We start from the raw sequence: 18,049 nt of genomic DNA on the forward strand, positions 1-18,049 counted from the left end.
TGTTGCCAAAAATGTATAATTTGCACAGCTATGTTATTTATTTTACATACAAAAGAATATTTTTCTATTTTATTTATGTTATGAAATTCTGTGCTACTTAAACCGTTTCTTTTTACTGTGCTGTTAATACTAGAGATGCTTTGAAATGTAATATCGGAAATTATCGGTATCGGTTTCAAAAAGTAAAATGTATGACTTTATAAAACGCCGCTGTGTACACGGACGTAGGGAGAAGTACAGAGCGCCAATAAACCTTAAAGGTATTGCCTTTGCGTGTCGGCCCAATCACTTAATATCTACGGCTTTTCACACACACAAGTGAATGCAATTCATACTTGGTCAACAGCCATACAGGTCACACTGAGGGTGACGGTACAAACAACTTTAACACTGTTACAAATATGCGCCACACTGTGAACCCACACCAAACAAGAATGACAAACACATTTCGGGAGAACATCCGCACCGTAACACAACATAAACACAACAGCACAAATACCCAGAACCCCTTGCAGCACTAACTCTTCCGGGACACTACAATATACACCCCCCGCCCACCCCCCCCCCCAACCTCCTCATGCTCTCTCAGGGAGAGCATGTCCCAAATTCCAAGCTGCTGTTTTGAGCCATGTTAAAAAAAATAATGCACTTTGTGACTTCAATAATAAATATGGCAGTGCCAAGTTGGCTTTTTTTTCCATAACTTGAGTTGATTTATTTTGGAAAACCTTGTTACATTGTTTAATGCCTGCAACGGGGCATCACAACAAAATTAGGCATTAATGTCTTAATTCCACGACTGAATATATCGGTATCGGTTGATATCGGAATCGGTCATTAAGAGTGAGGACAATATCGGAATATCGGATATCGGCAAAAAAGCCATTATCGGACATATCCAGTTAATACCCATCTTGACTAAGTGGGTTAATAAAAGTGCCGCTGACTGTTTACAGTACAGTTGTCATTCACTTCAATTTCAGTGAATTTCGCTCAAAGACGTACAGTATATCTTTATATGTACACTTTCACCGGAAAAAATATCGAGGTACATATTGAATATCGAGTTTAAGTCCATACCTTAATCATAATCATATTTCTGTCTTGCCTCTTGGTGAGGGCAGTTCACCCAAGTTAATTGGCCATACATGCACGCACACGCCCCTCCCCAAATCAACGCCTTCACCACTGCTTAATTCCTCCGGGGTTGTGGGGGCTGAGTAGCGCTTTAATAGCGGCAGCCGGCCTGCAGGGTCCCAACTCCCCCCTCCTCTGTTGCGAGTTGTTGTGATTACATGTACCATATTTATGTGTGCCATGCTATGTGAGGTTTTTTCCTCGGACTCAGTCTGGACCACTCCTGAGGGTCGAGCCTCAGACTGATATTTTTTTTACTCTTCCCCTTTCCCAATGTCACCTTTTTCCCACCTTTTTAAGGAGCGCCCTAAGTGGCTGATCCGTTGGCGGTCCCGTCTTGTCCCCCTGTAACGTACGTCTGCTCTTAGCGGGATTGTGCCGAAAATGTAATTTCAGTTCTTATGTGTCTTGTACATGTTAAGAATGGACAAAATAAAGCTGCTGTCTGTCTGTCTGTCTGTGATATCGCCCAGCCATACAAGATTGTTTTATAAATATCTCTGCAATGCCTCTACGGTTTGATTTAAAATGTTCAGGACTTATGAAGATCTCAAATACACAACTGTAGGTACCAAAAGGTAAGAAAAGTTGGTTTTGCATAATATTCTTTGACCCCTTGGTGAGCTACTCAAAAATCAAATGGGGTGCCAAATGTAGCTCACAAGCTACGGATTAAAGACCCCAAGATTACTACTGCTTACTAGTGTTACCATACCTGAGTTATTGTGTAGAAATATGGGGAAACAACTACAAATGTGCGCTTTATTCACTGTGTTACAAAAAAGATCAATTAGAATAATACATAAAGTTGGATATAGAGAACGTACAAACACTTTATTTATTAAATCACAATTATTGAAATTCAACGATTTGGTGCATTTGCAAACAGCTAAAATGATGTACAAAGCAAACTATAACCTGCTACCAAGGAATGTACAACAATTCTTCTCAACAAAAGAGGAGAAATATAACCTTAGAGGAAAATCTAATTAAAACATTTGTATGCTCGTACAAAACTTAAAACCTTTAGTATATCAGTATGTGGAATTAAATTATGGAACGGATTAAGCAAAGAAATCAAACAAAGCACCAATATGATTCAATTTAAGAGACGGTTCAAACTACGAGTGTTCCCAAAGTACACAGAACAAGATTTATGATGAACATCTTGAAACCTTTTTTTCCTTTTTATTGAGACAACGATTATTCATGTATTTAATATTTGTATGCTTACTATGGTATATTAAGTATTTATTTGTTCACTGTTCTGTTACAGAGAACAAGGAAATTGTATACAATAGCTATGGTACGAAAAGGGGTAGGATTAAATAAGCTTTGCTTCTTCCCACTCCTTTTCGGACGTGCTGTAATGAAACAACTGGAATTGTGTGATGCATTACATTCTATCGTAAGCATGTTCCAAATAAACTGAAACTGAACTGAACAACAGCTGAGAATGCGTGTCAATGTACGAGGCAGTTTGCCTCACAACAAGAGGATAGCGAAAAAGAAGGGAGCTTTTTGACTACAGTGCGGAGTACAATGGCGGACGCGCGCAAACCACTCTGTGAACAGTTATACCTTATATGGATAATCCAGTGGCGTTTTTCCTAAACGATGACGTCACAATTCCAAACGGCTCGTTTGGCGGAAGTATGAAGGTTGTTTTATAAATATCTCTGCAAAGCCTCCACGGTTTGATTTAAACATTTCAAGACTTATGAAGATCTCAAATACACAACTGCAGGTACCAAAAGGTAAGAAAAGTTGGTTTTGCATGATATTCTTTGTGAGCTACTCAAAATCAAATGGGGTGCTGAATGTAGCTCACAAGCTATGATTAAATACCCCTAGATTAAGGTAAATAAATGTGTTTGAAATTGTAGTTTTTTAAATCAAATTAATGCAACATATCATACTTCTAAATGCATGTAAACACACCATGACCAACAAATGAAGCCCCCGATGACCCCTGCCTGTACAGCAGTGTTTTTGAACCACTGTGCCGCGCTGCCGTGAGATACAGTCTGGTGTGCCGTGGGAGATTATGTAATTTCACCTAATTGGGTTAAAAACATTTTTCGCAAACCAGTAATTATAATTCGCTAATAATGTGTCGTTGTTGAGGGCCTTTGCCGTCTACAGCTCGGCAGAGTAACCGAGTAATACTCTTCCATATCAGTAGGTGGCAGCAGGTAGCCAATTGCTTTGTAGATGTCGGGAACATGGTTTGTCGTGATCCCGATATGCGGGAGGCAGCGTGCAGGTAAAAAGGTATCTAACGCTCAAACCAAAAAGAAACAAAAGGCGAGTGCCCCTAAGAAAAGGCATTGAAGCTTAGGGAAGGCTATGCAAAACGAAACTAAAACTGAACTGGCTGCAAAGTAAACAAAAAGACAGAATGCTGGACGACAGCAAAGACTTACAGCGTACGGAGCAGACGGCGTCCACAAAGTACATCCGTACATGACAATCAACAATGACCCCACAAAGAAGGATAGCGTCCGCACAACATAAATACTCTTGATTGCGAAAACAAAGCAGGTGCGGGGAATAGCGTTCAAGGAAGACATGAAACTGCTACAGGAAAATACCAACAAAAGAGGAAAAGCCACCAAAATAGGAGCGCAAGACAAGAACTAAAACACTGCACACAGGAAAACGCCAAAAAACTCAAAATAAGTCACGGTGTGATGTGACAGGTCGTGACTGTAAACCTACTTTGAGACAAGAGTTATAGTGAAGCATGGTTGGTTATGGTTTGAATTCATATCCGACAATTGCGAGAACGACTTTTTTAATTGTCAATATCGGCTGCTGAGTTTCATTTGTCAATTATTTCTGCTGGCGGTGTGCCTCGGCATTTTTTCAATGAAATAATATGTGCCTCGGCTGAGCAAAGGTTGAAAAACTGTGCATCAGTTGGGGACGTCCCTGCGCCGCTGACCTGTCTCCACTCAAGATGATCTCCTGCTGGCCCCACTATGGACTGGACTCTCACACTATTATGTTAGATCCACTATGGACTGGACTCTCATACTATTATGCTAGATCCACTCAACGTCCATTGCAGCGGTCGCCCAGGTGGTGGGCATACTTGCCAACCTTGAGACCTCCGAATTCGGGAGATTGGGGGGGGGGGGGGGGGGGCGTCGTTGGTGGGCGGGGTTGAGGTGGAGGCAGCATACCCCTTCCCCTTTGAGCTGTCCTGGATTAAATAAAATTATTTTTTCCAATCATTTTGGAACTTGCAAGTAGGGCTGGGCGATATATCGATATACTTGATATATCGCGGGTTTGTCTCTGTGCAATATAGAAAATGACTATATCGTGATATTCGAGTGTACGTTCTCACGCAGTTGCTTTTAGCTGCAGGCATTACACTACAGGCTTTTCTCACTCTTTCTAGTCTCTCCTACTCACAGAGACATAAACAAGCGCACCTTCTTATTTACGTCACATACGTATACGCCCTCGTTGAGCAGAGAGGTAGCAGCATGGCTAAAGTTAGCTGTGGTGCGAGTGGTAATACGAGAGAAAGAAGGTGTGAATCTGGTAACAATGAAATATGTCGAACAGACAACCGTCATTTGTCAAGTGTGGGGCGAAAGCGTTGCTACAAAAAGTAGCATTACTGCTAATATGTAGCATCATTTCAAACGTCACCCGCTAGAGAATGAAGAGTGCTTGAAACTCCCCATGTCAACATCTCTGTTTGGTGCCACACCAACAAAATGCAGAGGCAACCATTTCCACATCAACACCGTATGAAATAAAATAGTCCGCGACATAAGGAGATAACGTCCGCAGGAACCTACCACATAGCGAAGTCATACACTATTTGATTTACTATTATGCAGCTCATAGGGACGGCGTGGCGAAGTTGGTAGAGTGGCTGTGCCACCAATCGGAGTGTTGCTGGTTACTGGGGTTCAATTCCCACCTTCTACCTTCCTAGTCACGTCCGTTGTGTCCTTGGGCAAGACACTTCACCCTTTGCCTCTGATGGCTGCTGGTTAGCGCCTTGCATGGCAGCTCCCGCCATCAGTGTGTGAATGGGTAAATGTGGAAATACTGTCAAAGCGCTTTGAGTACCTTGAAGGTAGAAAAGCGCTATACAAGTATAACCCATTTATCAATTTATCATTTTTATTTGACACTTATTGAAATATATTGTGTGACATAATTCACAGAAGTGCACTTTATTTGTTTTAAACTATTGTAGTGGCGTTCTGTACAAAAAGTACACTTTAATTTTGTGTTGTTTTGAAATGTCATCTTAGTGACATCATTCACAAAAGTGCACTCATAGCTTGTTTTAAAATGTCTGTTTTGGAAATGACATGAATGTTTGTGCCACTGCTTAATAACTGTTTAATAAATACACTTTTGGTAAATTCACTTAGTTGTGATTTCCCTCTCTGCATGAAAGTTTAAAATGAGCATGTATTATTGCAGTATGAACAAGAATGCTTTAATGTAGATACATAGAATCATCCCCACATCTGTGGTCCCCTCCAAGGTTTCTCATTGTCATCCCAATGGGTTGAGGTTGTTCTTGCCCTGATGTGGGATCTGAACCGAGGATGTCGTCGTGGCTTGTGCAGCCCTTTGAGACACTCGTTATTTAGGGCTATATAAGTAAACTTCGGATTGATTGACTTTGAAAAACACACTGCCTGTACAGTACAACCTTAGGCCCAAAGGGCAAACAGGCGCATGAATAGGATCAGAGTTCAATCAACTTAACATGTCAAATTAGTAAACAAATAGCTAGCTTTGACAATACACGTTGGGGTCGGGAGCTGGCGCCATGTGTTTACAGTGGAAGGTTTTAAGCAGCTGTAGCTACTGTACTGTGCAACATTTAGGCTAATTACATAACAGTCTTCGCAATACTCAAAAAGAACGTCATCCCGTTTCAACTGACGGGGATGCGAACCATAATAAGTAAATCTAATGGTATTTTGTTACTTTGGTCACCTTTGTGCGGTCTGCTACTTTAGCACAAAAAAGCTACACAGAAGTATCCAGTTAGCAACATTGAACACATAACGATCGGCTAAATGCTAACGGAGGCGATCGTTAACCGAGCTTCGGTTTATTTTGAAGCCAAAAAAAAATACACCGACAAGAAGGAGGACTCTTGACACCAGCCGGGACCATGTATAAAGAGGACGAGCGGTGTTACACGTCGCGCGTTCGCACTCACAAATGCAGGTTCCGGGGCGCAGCATCTTCCTACACATTCAAGCTGCCCTCCGGTAAGCACAAAAGCAGCAGACCAGAGGCTGGCAGCGGGAAATGGACAACACACCGACGGCCCCGGACTACCGACAATTATTCCGTTTTGGCCAAGCACGCAGCGACTGAATAGGTTTATTTCGAAACCGGTAAAGGAGCGGGAAAAGTGGCACAAGGTTGCGGTAGATAATGTTCACTCACTTACCTCGGTCTCTCCCGAAGCCATGGTGCCTGGACCTAAACCCCGCCCATACACGATGACGTCACCAAGATCGATTTTTTTTTTCTCAACAGGCCTGTCATGAAGGAATCTTTATGGCTTACAGGGACTGTTGAATATACATTTTTTTGCAGGTCAGTGTACGTCTTTGTCATTTAATTTTCGTGTCAAAACAGAGAACGACTGGTTTTATTTGAACTTTATTTTGAAACACAGACACAAAAACAAAAAAAACACGTTCTTTTTTAGTGTTGAAACAAGATAACTAAATTCAAAAACGTTTTTTTTTTCAGTTTATATATCATATAATAACAATAAATAGGAGAAACCGAAAAACGACCAACATTTTTTTTTGTTTTCCGACACCGGAACCGGAAGTTGCTATTCAAAGACAAGCCCGCGGATTGGCTTGTAGGAGAAAATAGTAGTGCTGACATCATAGATATAATACATCAATGTTTTTCTACCTTTTTGGAGCCAAGGCACATTTTTTGCGTTGAAAAAATCCAGAGTCACACCACCAGCAGAAATCATTAAAAAAAAGAAACTCAGTTGACAAGTAAAGAGTCGTTGTCGCATTTGTTGGATATGACTTTAAACCATAACCAACCATGCATCTATATAGCTCTTGTCTCAAAGTAGGTGTACTACTGTCACGATCTGTCACATCACGCCCCAACTTATTTTGAGTTTTTTATTTTTTTCCTGAGTGTAGTGTTTTAGTTCTTGTCTCGCGCTCCTATTTTGGTGGCTTTTTCTCTTTTTTTGGTATTTTCCTGTAGCAGTTTCATGTCTTCCTTTGAGCAATATTTCCCGCATCTACTTTGTTTTAGCAATCAAGAATATTTCAGTTGTTTTTATCCTTCTTTGTGGGGACATTGTTGATTGTCACGTCATGTTCGGATGTACATTGTGGACGCCATATTTGCTCCACAGTAAGTCTTTGCTGTCATCCAGCATTCTGTTTTTGTTGACTTTGTAGCCAGTTCAGTTTTAGTTTTGTTCTGCATAGCCTTCCCTAAGCTTCAATGCCTTTTCTTAGGGGCACTGGCCTTTTGTTTATTTTTGGTTTAAGCATTAGACACCTTTGTACCTGCACGCTGCCTCCCGCTGTTTCCGACATCTACAAAGCAATTAGCTACCGGCTGCCACCTACTGATATGGAAGAGTATTACACGGTTACTCTGCCGAGCTCTAGATAGCCCCGACACTCAACAAATACACATAATTTGCAGACTATAATTACTGGTTTGCAAAAAATATTTTTGACCCAAATAGGTGAAATGAGATAATCTCCCACGGCACACCAGACTGTATCTCACGGCACTCTTAAGGACCAAGCTGTTTGTTTACATGCTTTTTTTTATTATTTCTCTTTGCTATTTGGGCATATTGGACCCTAATTAGAATAAAAACTAAGAATCATCTTTTGATATGATGTACTTAGTCCATAAGTACACAAATGTGTACTTCATGTTTAGTGACATGCTAATTCTTATTTTTACACTTTTTTTCCCCAAATTCCATTGTATGTTATACTCTTCTGACACCACTTGATGGCAGTATAAGTGTCCACCTAAGCGGCCATAAGACCCTAATTCAGTAGTAACATACACAATTTTGGAAATAAGAGCTAAAAGGTGCTGTCCACGCATGTGGCCACTAAGCCTTTAGAGGTGTTGATGCATCAACATGAGTTGTGTTGAAGAAATGTTTAAACAGACTTGTATTAAGTCCCACATGCCACAAGGGTCATTATAACATGTTTGCTGAAAGATGCTCATTTCAATGTTTTTCACTGTTCTCTTTTGTTTGTCTTGTTTGCAGCGTATTGCAGGTCCTAGATGTTCCTAAATGTTATGTAGTACTCAAGATCAATAAGGATGGTAAGTCTGTTTGTATAATGATCTCCTTTATATTATTTTCAATCAATCAATCAATCAATGTTTATTTATATAGCCCTAAATCACAAGTGTCTCAAAGGGCTGTACAAGCCACAACGACATCCTCGGTGTCGAGTGGGTCTGACATAATATTGTGAAAGTCCAACACATCAGCGAAAGTCCAGTCCATGGTGGGGCCAGCGGGAACCATCCCGAGCGGAGACGGGTCAGCAGCGTAGTTTGTTTTAGTTGGACTGATATTGTATTCAGTGTATGTTCTCTTGTGAGTTTTTAAATTTTTGCAGTTACATTGTTCCATTGTCCTAAAAATACTCTGTAGAAACTAAACAAAATACAGATCCCATTCCTAAAAACAGGGATGCAAACTAATTACCTATCCACCATGGTAGCTGTTTTCAATTTTCATTCTTTGTAAGTTTGCGTCCCTGTGATAGGCGCTTAACAATTGTTGGTTACACATTACTGATGGATGTGAAAGAAACTAATTGAACTGCTTTGACACTGTATAGTGCTTTTTTTTTGGAGGTTCTTGTTTTGCTATGACCAAATTGATAAAACATTTTTATTGTGCAGGTAATTGTCCGTCATCGGATTTTTCATGGATGCTGATGATTCCAAGTTCATCGCTATGTGCTCACTTACAGGTTCATCCAGGATCCCTCGTAGCTCCTATTTAATACAATCAGAGTGTCAGGTAGGGTTGATGATGTTTTAACTATAATACATTCTGGAAACAATTGATGTCTTTATATACTGTGCCTTTGGTGTAATTCTGTATTGTGTCTGTTTTCCATGTAAGGCGGCTGGAACAACAATCCAGCTTGCACGCCAGTTCCAAGTCTGATGGTTCGCTTTGGTGTCTCACAAAGTGAGTCCGGCAGTGTGGCAGCCCAAGATAACACAGGTTCTCTCTCTGCAGTAGAGATGTCCTCATCTGAAATTGCAGAAAAACACATCTCCATTTGCCATCCTTTCGGCCATTGTGTGTGACCACAGTTATCTTTCCATTCGGGTTGCTGGTCTGGTGGAAATTCTCTGGTCTACATAGCACGATTTGTAGTTTTTCATTTGCAATGTATCATAGCTACATGTAGAAAGTTTACATTTAAAAACCGTGTGAAAATCAGTTAATTATTGAGAAAGTTATGATGGAATAAATGTGCTGACACTTCATTGATCCTGTCACTAGATAGAGATGTTTACCGGTTTAAGATGGCGCCCCGACGGCTCGTCAGCGCCAAAGTAGCGGTCGATGTGGCATCTCTATAAGATATTTATGTATAAACATGTATTGATCCATAATACAACACTGCACTGTTTTTTTCTTACATGCCAGTTCGCAGTCTTTAAATAGAAACTTCCTGTACCGATGTCAGAATATGAAAAAACATGTTTTTGTTAGGTTTTTTTAGTTTATGGTCATTGGTGATTAACAATTGTTTTTTGATTTTCAATTCCCATGTTATCAACTTGTGCTTTTGTCCAGGTTTTTCTGTTGATTTTTGTTTTCTTGATATTTTCTTAAAGATCAAAGTTTACCCTTTTTATATTACATTTTGGTAACACTTTAGTATGGGGAACATATTGTAAGTAACAAAGACTTAATTTAGAGTTTTTGGACACTAGGGGAACATATAAGGGTTAGGGTTAGGGTTACTAATAAGCAATAATTCTGAGGTTATTGAGGGAAGACTCTTAGTTAACGGCTTACTGGTTGTATAATAAGGCCATGCAGAATAAGGCATTAATAAGTACTTAATAATGACTAATTAAGAGCCAATATGTTACTAACTTGCATGTTAATAAGCAACTAATTAATGGATGAATTTGTTCCCCATGGGCAGCACGGTGGAACAGGGGTTATTGCATGTGCCTCACAATACGAAGGTCCTGAGTTCAATCCCGGGCTCGGGGTCTTTCTATGTGGAGTTTGCATGTTCTCCCCGTGACTGCGTGGGTTCCCTCCGGGTACTCCGGCTTCCTCCCACCTCCAAAAACATGCACCTGGGGATAGGTTGATTGGCAACACTAAATTGGCCCTAGTGTGTGAATGTGAGTGTTAATGTTGTCTGTCTATCTGTGTTGGCCCTGTGATGAGGTGGCGACTTGTCCGGGGTGTACCCCGCCTTCCGCCCGAATGCAGTTGAGATAGGCTACAGCACCCCCCGCGACCCCGAAAGGGACAAGCGGTAGAAAATGGATGGATGGATATGTTCCCCATACTAAAGTGTTACCTAAATTGTATGTCTCTAACTTACAAACTGTAACATATGTGTCAGATATTGGATGTTTGAATAAAGTATCTATCTATCTATCTATCCATCTATCAAACATGGTGTTAAAACATGTAAATTAGGAAATAATTAAATCAATAATTACATTGTGAAGTAACTAATTAAATCGTGAAATAGTGAAATTAATGAATTAATGACACATTTATTAGACTAATTTGTTCCAATTATACTTCATTATTGATACATTTAATTACTTAAACATTTTTTTTATTTAATGTTGCCTTCTTTAGCCCTCCATATTATTGACCCTCCATAACAAGTCATGTTGGGGGTTTTCGTTGTGTATTACTTTTGTAGCAGTATGTGGCAGCTGCTGTACTCTTTCCATGTCTTTTATCTCCTTTGTGTTCTTTAATGTTTCCCACTTGTTTTCATGACACTACTTTATGTTTGTGGACTTTTTGAAATTGTATTGCTACCGCATAATTTCCCCCATTGTGGGATAAATAAAGTCTAACCTGTCATGTAGAGCGGTGGTCCCCAACCACCGGTCCGTGAAGCATTTGCTACCGGGCCGGAGAGAAACATTGAATAATTTATAAAGGACTGCATTTTCTCCGACTTAACTTTGGCCTGTCCCACTAGACCAGGGGTGTCAAACTTGTTTATATTGAGGGCCACACCGCAGTCATGGCTGCCAATAGAGGGCCGCTTGTAACTGTAAATAATTAATTTGCCTATGAATTTAAATATTTAAAACAAATTTTTACGTAAAGAGTAAAACAACTCTGTGGATTTGACCACTTTTTTTTTACAGAAAAAAACTGGCAGCTTAGTTGCCAGGCTTTTACTCTAAAATATATGCTGTTATTTTACATATTACTGTAAATAGAAATACAGTACCGCTGTTTAATTTTATTTTGGCAACTCAGCTGCCAGTTTTTTACCAAAATAAAATGTGGTACCATTAAATCATCAACCATGGATTTAAAAAAAAACTGTCAAAACGTGGACTATGGGATGGTTTGTTTTCCCGGAATGCAAAGGAAAGTTGGAGCGGGCAAGGCGTGAAGGTAAGGACATATTTATTTAAACACTAACAAAAGGAACAAACGAAAAGCGTGCACAAGAGCGGAAGTACAAACTTGGCTAATTGAAACAAAAACTTGCACAAAGGCAGAAACTATGAACATGAAGCAAAACTCGCTAACTGTAACATGAAAAAACAAAACTTACCTGGCATGAAAAACGTGCAAGGAACGATGGCTTGGAATGAAAGGTAGCATGGGTAGTAGAGGGTAATCTTGGCATGAAGTGAGCAGAGGTAAACAGAGTTGATGTCACCAGACAGACTGCCTGGCAACTGAAAGCTTAAATAATAGCGACATGATTAGTGACAGGTGCGCGAGTGCAAAACGTGAGACAGGTGAAACTAATGGGTCGCTATGGTGACAAAACAAACAAGAGTGCACAAAGAGTCCAAAAACCAAACCGAACATAACCAAAACAAAACATGATCCCAGACATGACAAAAACAAACAAACTGACAGCTCAGTTGACAGAATTTTACTGTAAAAAAATAAATATTGGTAAGGTTTTTTTTCAACTTACAGTAATATGCTGTAAAAAAAAACTCCCTAAATTTTACAGTAAAATCTATTGGTAATTTTTATAGTGTACAATTTGATGGATAACTTGCTTCGAAACCATAAATTAAACAGATATTTAAGTATTTATTTGGATTTGACCATAAAAGTTAGTTATGTTATGTTAAGTCCCATCTTAAAACTCATTTGTATACTCCTTTAAATAGACCCCCCTTTTTAGACCAGTTGATCTTCCCTTTCTTTTCTTTCCTCCTCTGCCCCCCTCTCCCTTGTGGAGGGGGGCGGCACAGGTCCGGTGGCCATAGATGAAGTGCTGGCTGTCCAGAGTCAGGACCCGGGGAGGACCGCTCGCCTGTGCATCGGTTGGGGACATCTCTGCGCTGCTGACCCGTCTCCGCTCGGGATGGTCTCCTGCTGGCCCCACTATGGACTGGACTCTCACTATTATGTTAAATCCACTATGGACTGGACTTTCACAATATTATGCTAGACCCACTCGATGTCCATTGCATCCGGTCTCCCCTAGAGGGGGGTGGGGGGGTCACCCACATCTGCGGTCCTCTCCAAGGTTTCTCATAGTCATTCACATCGACGTCCCACTGGGTTGGGAGTTTTTCCTTGCCCTTATGTGGGCTCTGAACTGAGGATGCCGTTGTGGCTTGTGCAGCCCTTTGAGACACTTGTGATTTAGGGCTATATAAATAAACATTGATTGATTGATTGATACTATAATATTTGTGCAATATTGGACACTATTTTTTTCCCTGTCAAACTAGAAAAAAAAAACTAATACCTTTAGTAAGAAAATAAGAAAGTACAGAAAAAAAATATAAGGTATTTTATTGACACATATTATTTCCAAGCTTTTGCGGACCATATAAAATGACGTGGAGGGGCAGATCTGGTCCGCGGGCCTTGAGTTTGACACCTCTGCACTAGACACACCAACATACTTGCCAACCCTCCCGAATTTTCTGTGAGACTCCCGAATTTCAGTGCCTCTCCCGAAAATCTCCCGGGACAACCATTCTCCCGAATTTCTCCCGATTTCCAGCCGGACAACAAGGCACGCCCCCTCCAGGTCCATGCGGACCTGAGTGAGGACAGCCTGTCGTTACGTCCGCTTTTTCTCCATATAAACAGGGGGCCGGGCCAGTCACGTCATAACATCTACGGCTTTTGGAGAGTGCACAACTGCACACACAACAAGAAGGAGACGAAGCAGAAGGACGAAGAAGAGACAGTCATGGCGACGACGAGTGACAGTGAATAGAACGAGGATGGACAATTCTACCCTAAACTCACTCCTCTCCTGCAAATTAAATTTCACAGATGCTGCCCATACCTATGCTCCTTCAAAGGCTGTGCTACTGGCTGCAAAGTATTGCACTTTCAAATACAACAATGAGTTGTGTGTACACTGCAAAAAGTCAGTGTTAAAAAACAAGAAGAAAAAATACAAAAACGAGGGGTATTTTATTTGAACTAAGCAAAATTATCTGCCAATAGAACAAGAAAATTTGGCTTGTCAAGACTTTCCAAAACAAGTAAAATTAGCTAACCTCAATGAACCCAAAAATACCTTAAAATAAGTATATTCTCACTAATAACAAGTGCATTTTTCTTGGTAGGAAAAAAAGACACCTTTTTGCTCAATATGTTGAAAAAAATTCTTAAATTAAGTGAATGTTAGTGCCATTATCTTGACATAATGATATGCGCTCGGCATCATGATTTTTTTTTTCATGCTTGAAGTAAGAAATTATTACTTTAAAAAAGTAGTTTTATACTTGTGAGTGTTGATGACACAGCTTTGCATCAGTTGATATTCTAGTTTCAAGCATGTTTTACTCAATATAGGTCATCAAATCTCAGCTACAAGCTGTAATATCTTACTGAGATCATTTAGGACCAAAACCCTTAAAACAAGTAAAACACTCTAACATAAAATCTGCTCAGTGAGAAGAATTACCTTATCAGACAGAATATAAGCAAATATCACCCTTATTTGAGATATTTAATCTTACTTAGATTTCAGTTTTTGCAGTGTATGTATATGTGTAAATAAATGAACACTGAAATTCTAGTATTTATTTTATTCATATATATATATATATATATATATATATATATATATATATATATATATATATATATATATATATATATATATATATATATATATATAATAAAATAAATATATATAGCTAGAATTAACTGAAAGTCGAGTATTTATTTTATATATATATATATATATATATATATATATATATATATATATATATATATATATATATATATATATATATATATATATATATATATATATATATATATATATATATATATATATATATATATATATAAAAGTAATACTTGAATTTCAGTCCACGTAAATCAATTCATGGTACAAATATATACTATCATCATAATGATCCTAAATTTTTGTTTAGTACAGTAGCATCGCTAACCCAACAAGGGACTCCTCCCAGTAGCTCCACCCACTCAGCAGATGACTTTATGAATTTCTTTAATAAGAAAATTTAAGTCATTAGAAAAGACATTAAAGACAATGCATCTCAGCTACAACTGGGTTCTATTAACACAGATACGACTGTATATACGACGGACACTGCCCTCCAAAATAGTTTCTCTCTCTTTGATGAAATAACATTGGAGGAATTGTTAAAATGTGTAAATGGGACAAAACAAACAACATGTTTACTTGACCCAATTCCTGGGAAACTTATCAAGGAGTGTTAAATATTATAAACTTATCACTTTCCTCTGGCACTGTTCCCCTAGCATTCAAAAAAGTGGTTATTTATCCTCTACTCAAAAGACCTAACCTCGATCCTGACCTCATGGTAAACTACCGGCCGGTGTCCCACCTTCCGTTTATCTCGAAAATCCTCGAAAAAATTGTCGCACAGCAGCTAAATGAACACTTAGCGTCTAACAATCTCTGTGAACCTTTTCAATCCGGTTTCAGGGCAAATCACTCTACGGAGACAGCCCTCGCAAAAATGACTAATGATCTATTGCTAACGATGGATTCTGATGCGTCATCTATGTTGCTGCTTCTTGATCTTAGCGCCGCTTTCGATACTGTTGATCTTAATATTTTATTAGAGCGTATCAAAACGCGTATTGGGATGTCAGACTTAGCCTTGTCTTGGTTTAACTCTTATCTTACTGACAGGATGCAGTGTGTCTCCCATAACAATGTGACCTTGGACTATGTTAAGGTAACGTGCGGAGTTCCCCAGGGTTCGGTTCTTGGCCCTGCACTCTTTAGTATTTACATGCTGCCGCTAGGTGACATCATACGCAAATACGGTACATTCCCCTAAAGCTGACCTACACGCCGGATTGTAGTCAGCTGGAGGCGTGTCTTAATGAAATTAAACAATGGATGTCCGCTAACTTTTTGCAACTCAACGCTAAGAAAACGGAAATGCTGATTATCGGTCCTGCTCAACACCGACATATATTTAAAAATACCACCTTAACATTTGACAACCAAACAATTAAACAAGGCGACTCGGTAAAGAATCTGGGTATTATCTTCGACCCAACTCTCTCGTTTGAGTCACACATTAAGAGTGTTACTAAAACGGCCTTCTTTCATCTCCGTAATATCGCTAAAATTTGTTTCATTTTGTCCACAAGCGATGCTGAGATCATTATCCATGCGTTCGTTACATCTCGTCTCGATTACTGTAACGTTTTATTTTCGGGCCTCCCTATGTCTAGCATTAAAAGATTACAGATGGTACAAAATTCGGCTGCTAGACTTTTGACAAAAACAAGAAAGTTTGATCATATTACGCCTATACTGGCTCACTTGCACTGGCTTCCTGTGCACCTAAGATGTGACTTTAAGGTCCCGACAAGAAATCTGCGTTCAAAGAACTCCGGCTTATTAGTGATTCCCAGAGCCCAAAAAAAGTCTGCGGGCTATAGAGCGTTTTCTATTCGGACTCCAATACTATGGAATGCCCTCCTGGTAAAAGTTAGAGATGCTACCTCAGTAGAAGCATTTAAGTCTCATCTTAAAACTCATTTGTATACTCTAGCCTTTAAATAGACTCCCTTTTTAGACCAGTTGATCTGCCGTTTCTTTTCTTTTCTTTTCTTTTCTACTCTGCTCCCAACCCGGGGTGGACCGCTAGCCTGTGCATCGGATGGGGACATCTCTACGCTGCTGACCCATCTCCGCTCGGGATGGTTCCTGCTGGCCCCACTATGGACTGGACTTTCGCTGATGTGTTGGACTTTCACAATATTATGTCAGACCCACTCGACATCCATTGCTTTCGGTCTCCCCTAGAGGGGGGGGGGGGGGGGGTTACCCACATATGCGGTCCTCTCCAAGGTTTCTCATAGTCATTCACATTGACGTCCCACTGGGGTGAGTTTTCCTTGCCCGTATGTGGGCTCTGTACCGAGGATGTTGTTGTGGCTTGTACAGCCCTTTGAGACACTTGTGATTTAGGGCTGTATAAATAAACATTGATTGATTGATTGATTGATAATACAGTCATCACACAAGTTAATCATCAGAGTATAAACATTGAATTATTTACATTATTTACAATCCGGGGAGGTGGGATGAGGAGGGTTTGGTTGATATCAGCACTTCAGTCATCAACAATTGCATCATCAGAGAAATGGACATTGAAACAGTGTAGGTCTGACTTGATAGGATATGTACAGCGAGCAGTGAACATAGTGCGCTCAGAAAGCATAAGAACAAGTATATACATTTGATTATTTACATTTGGTTATTTACAATACGGGGAGGTGGGATGTGGAGGGGGGAGGGTGTTAGTCAAGGGTTGAAGTTGCCTGGAGGTGTTCTAGTGAGCTGTATTTTTCACAAGTGGGAAGCCGGTCCCTGAAAATAACGCCTACGTTAAACCGGTTCGTGGTGCAAAAAAGGTTGGGGACCGGTACCGGTCCGTGGATCGATTGGTATCGGGCCACACAAGAAATATTATTATTACTATTTTTATTTTTATTTTATTTTAAATTAAATAAACATAAATAACACAAGATACACTTAAAATTAGTGCACCCACCCAAAAAACCTCCCTCCCCCATTTATACTCATTCACACTCATTCGCACAAATGGGTTGTTTCTTTCTGTTATTAATATTCTGGTTCCTACATTATATATCAATATAGATCAATACAGTCTGCAAGGGATACAGTCCGTAAGCACACATGATTGTACACTCACACTCAAACTAACCAGTAAACATGTTTTATGGGCCGAAGCTTAAAAATCACTTAGGCATCTTCAGAATGGATCGGACTATCATTTAAAAAATGTTTCCCTTTAGGGCAGTGGTCTCCAACCACCGGGCCCCACGAGACATTTGGGACAAATTTTCAAGCGTTGACCGGTCCGCAGTTACAAAAAGGTTGGGGACTCTCAAATGGGGGTAAGCGTACCCCTGGGGGTACTTGAAGGTATGCCAAGGGGTACGTGAGATTTTTTTTAAATATTCTAAAAATAGCAACAATTCAAAAATCCTTTATAAATATAAATATCAATCAATCAATCAATCAATCAATCAATCAATCAATCAATGTTTATTTATATAGCCCTAAATCACAAGTGTCTCAAAGGGCTGCACAAGCCACAACGACATCCTCGGTACAGAGCCCACATACGGGCAAGGAAAAACTCACCG

At 39.8% G+C, this 18,049-nt stretch overlaps 1 protein-coding gene and 2 long non-coding RNA genes across 6 annotated transcripts in view; 1 reads left to right on the top strand and 2 right to left on the bottom strand.

Annotated features, from left to right (window-relative positions):
• Nucleotides 1–6,705, bottom strand: part of ehmt1b (euchromatic histone-lysine N-methyltransferase 1b) — a 71,749-nt gene extending 65,044 nt beyond the window's left edge. For 2 of the 4 annotated variants that reach the window (XM_062031563.1, XM_062031562.1), the window contains exon 1: nucleotides 6,587–6,705. In XM_062031563.1, coding sequence (XP_061887547.1) covers nucleotides 6,587–6,607 — 21 coding nt within the window. In that variant the 5' untranslated portion in view covers nucleotides 6,608–6,705. Of the gene's footprint in view, nucleotides 1–6,349; nucleotides 6,543–6,582 lie in introns of those variants that run through there. The other 2 variants (XM_062031564.1, XM_062031566.1) reach the window with 2 other exon arrangements.
• LOC133638698 (uncharacterized) lies at nucleotides 6,189–11,256 on the top strand. Its single transcript, XR_009823672.1, has 4 exons — nucleotides 6,189–6,735; nucleotides 8,429–8,487; nucleotides 9,079–9,199; nucleotides 9,305–11,256. It is a non-coding gene; the product is annotated as an uncharacterized LOC133638698 (long non-coding RNA).
• Nucleotides 8,728–12,080, bottom strand: LOC133638699 (uncharacterized). The gene is made up of 3 exons (XR_009823673.1): nucleotides 11,976–12,080; nucleotides 9,260–9,439; nucleotides 8,728–9,174 (listed from the first exon to the last, which is right to left on the bottom strand). It is a non-coding gene; the product is annotated as an uncharacterized LOC133638699 (long non-coding RNA).
• Between the last annotated feature and the right edge of the window lie 5,969 nt (nucleotides 12,081–18,049).

Source organism: Entelurus aequoreus, linkage group LG21 (genome assembly GCF_033978785.1).
Source record: "Entelurus aequoreus isolate RoL-2023_Sb linkage group LG21, RoL_Eaeq_v1.1, whole genome shotgun sequence".
Classification (NCBI taxonomy): domain Eukaryota; kingdom Metazoa; phylum Chordata; class Actinopteri; order Syngnathiformes; family Syngnathidae; genus Entelurus; species Entelurus aequoreus.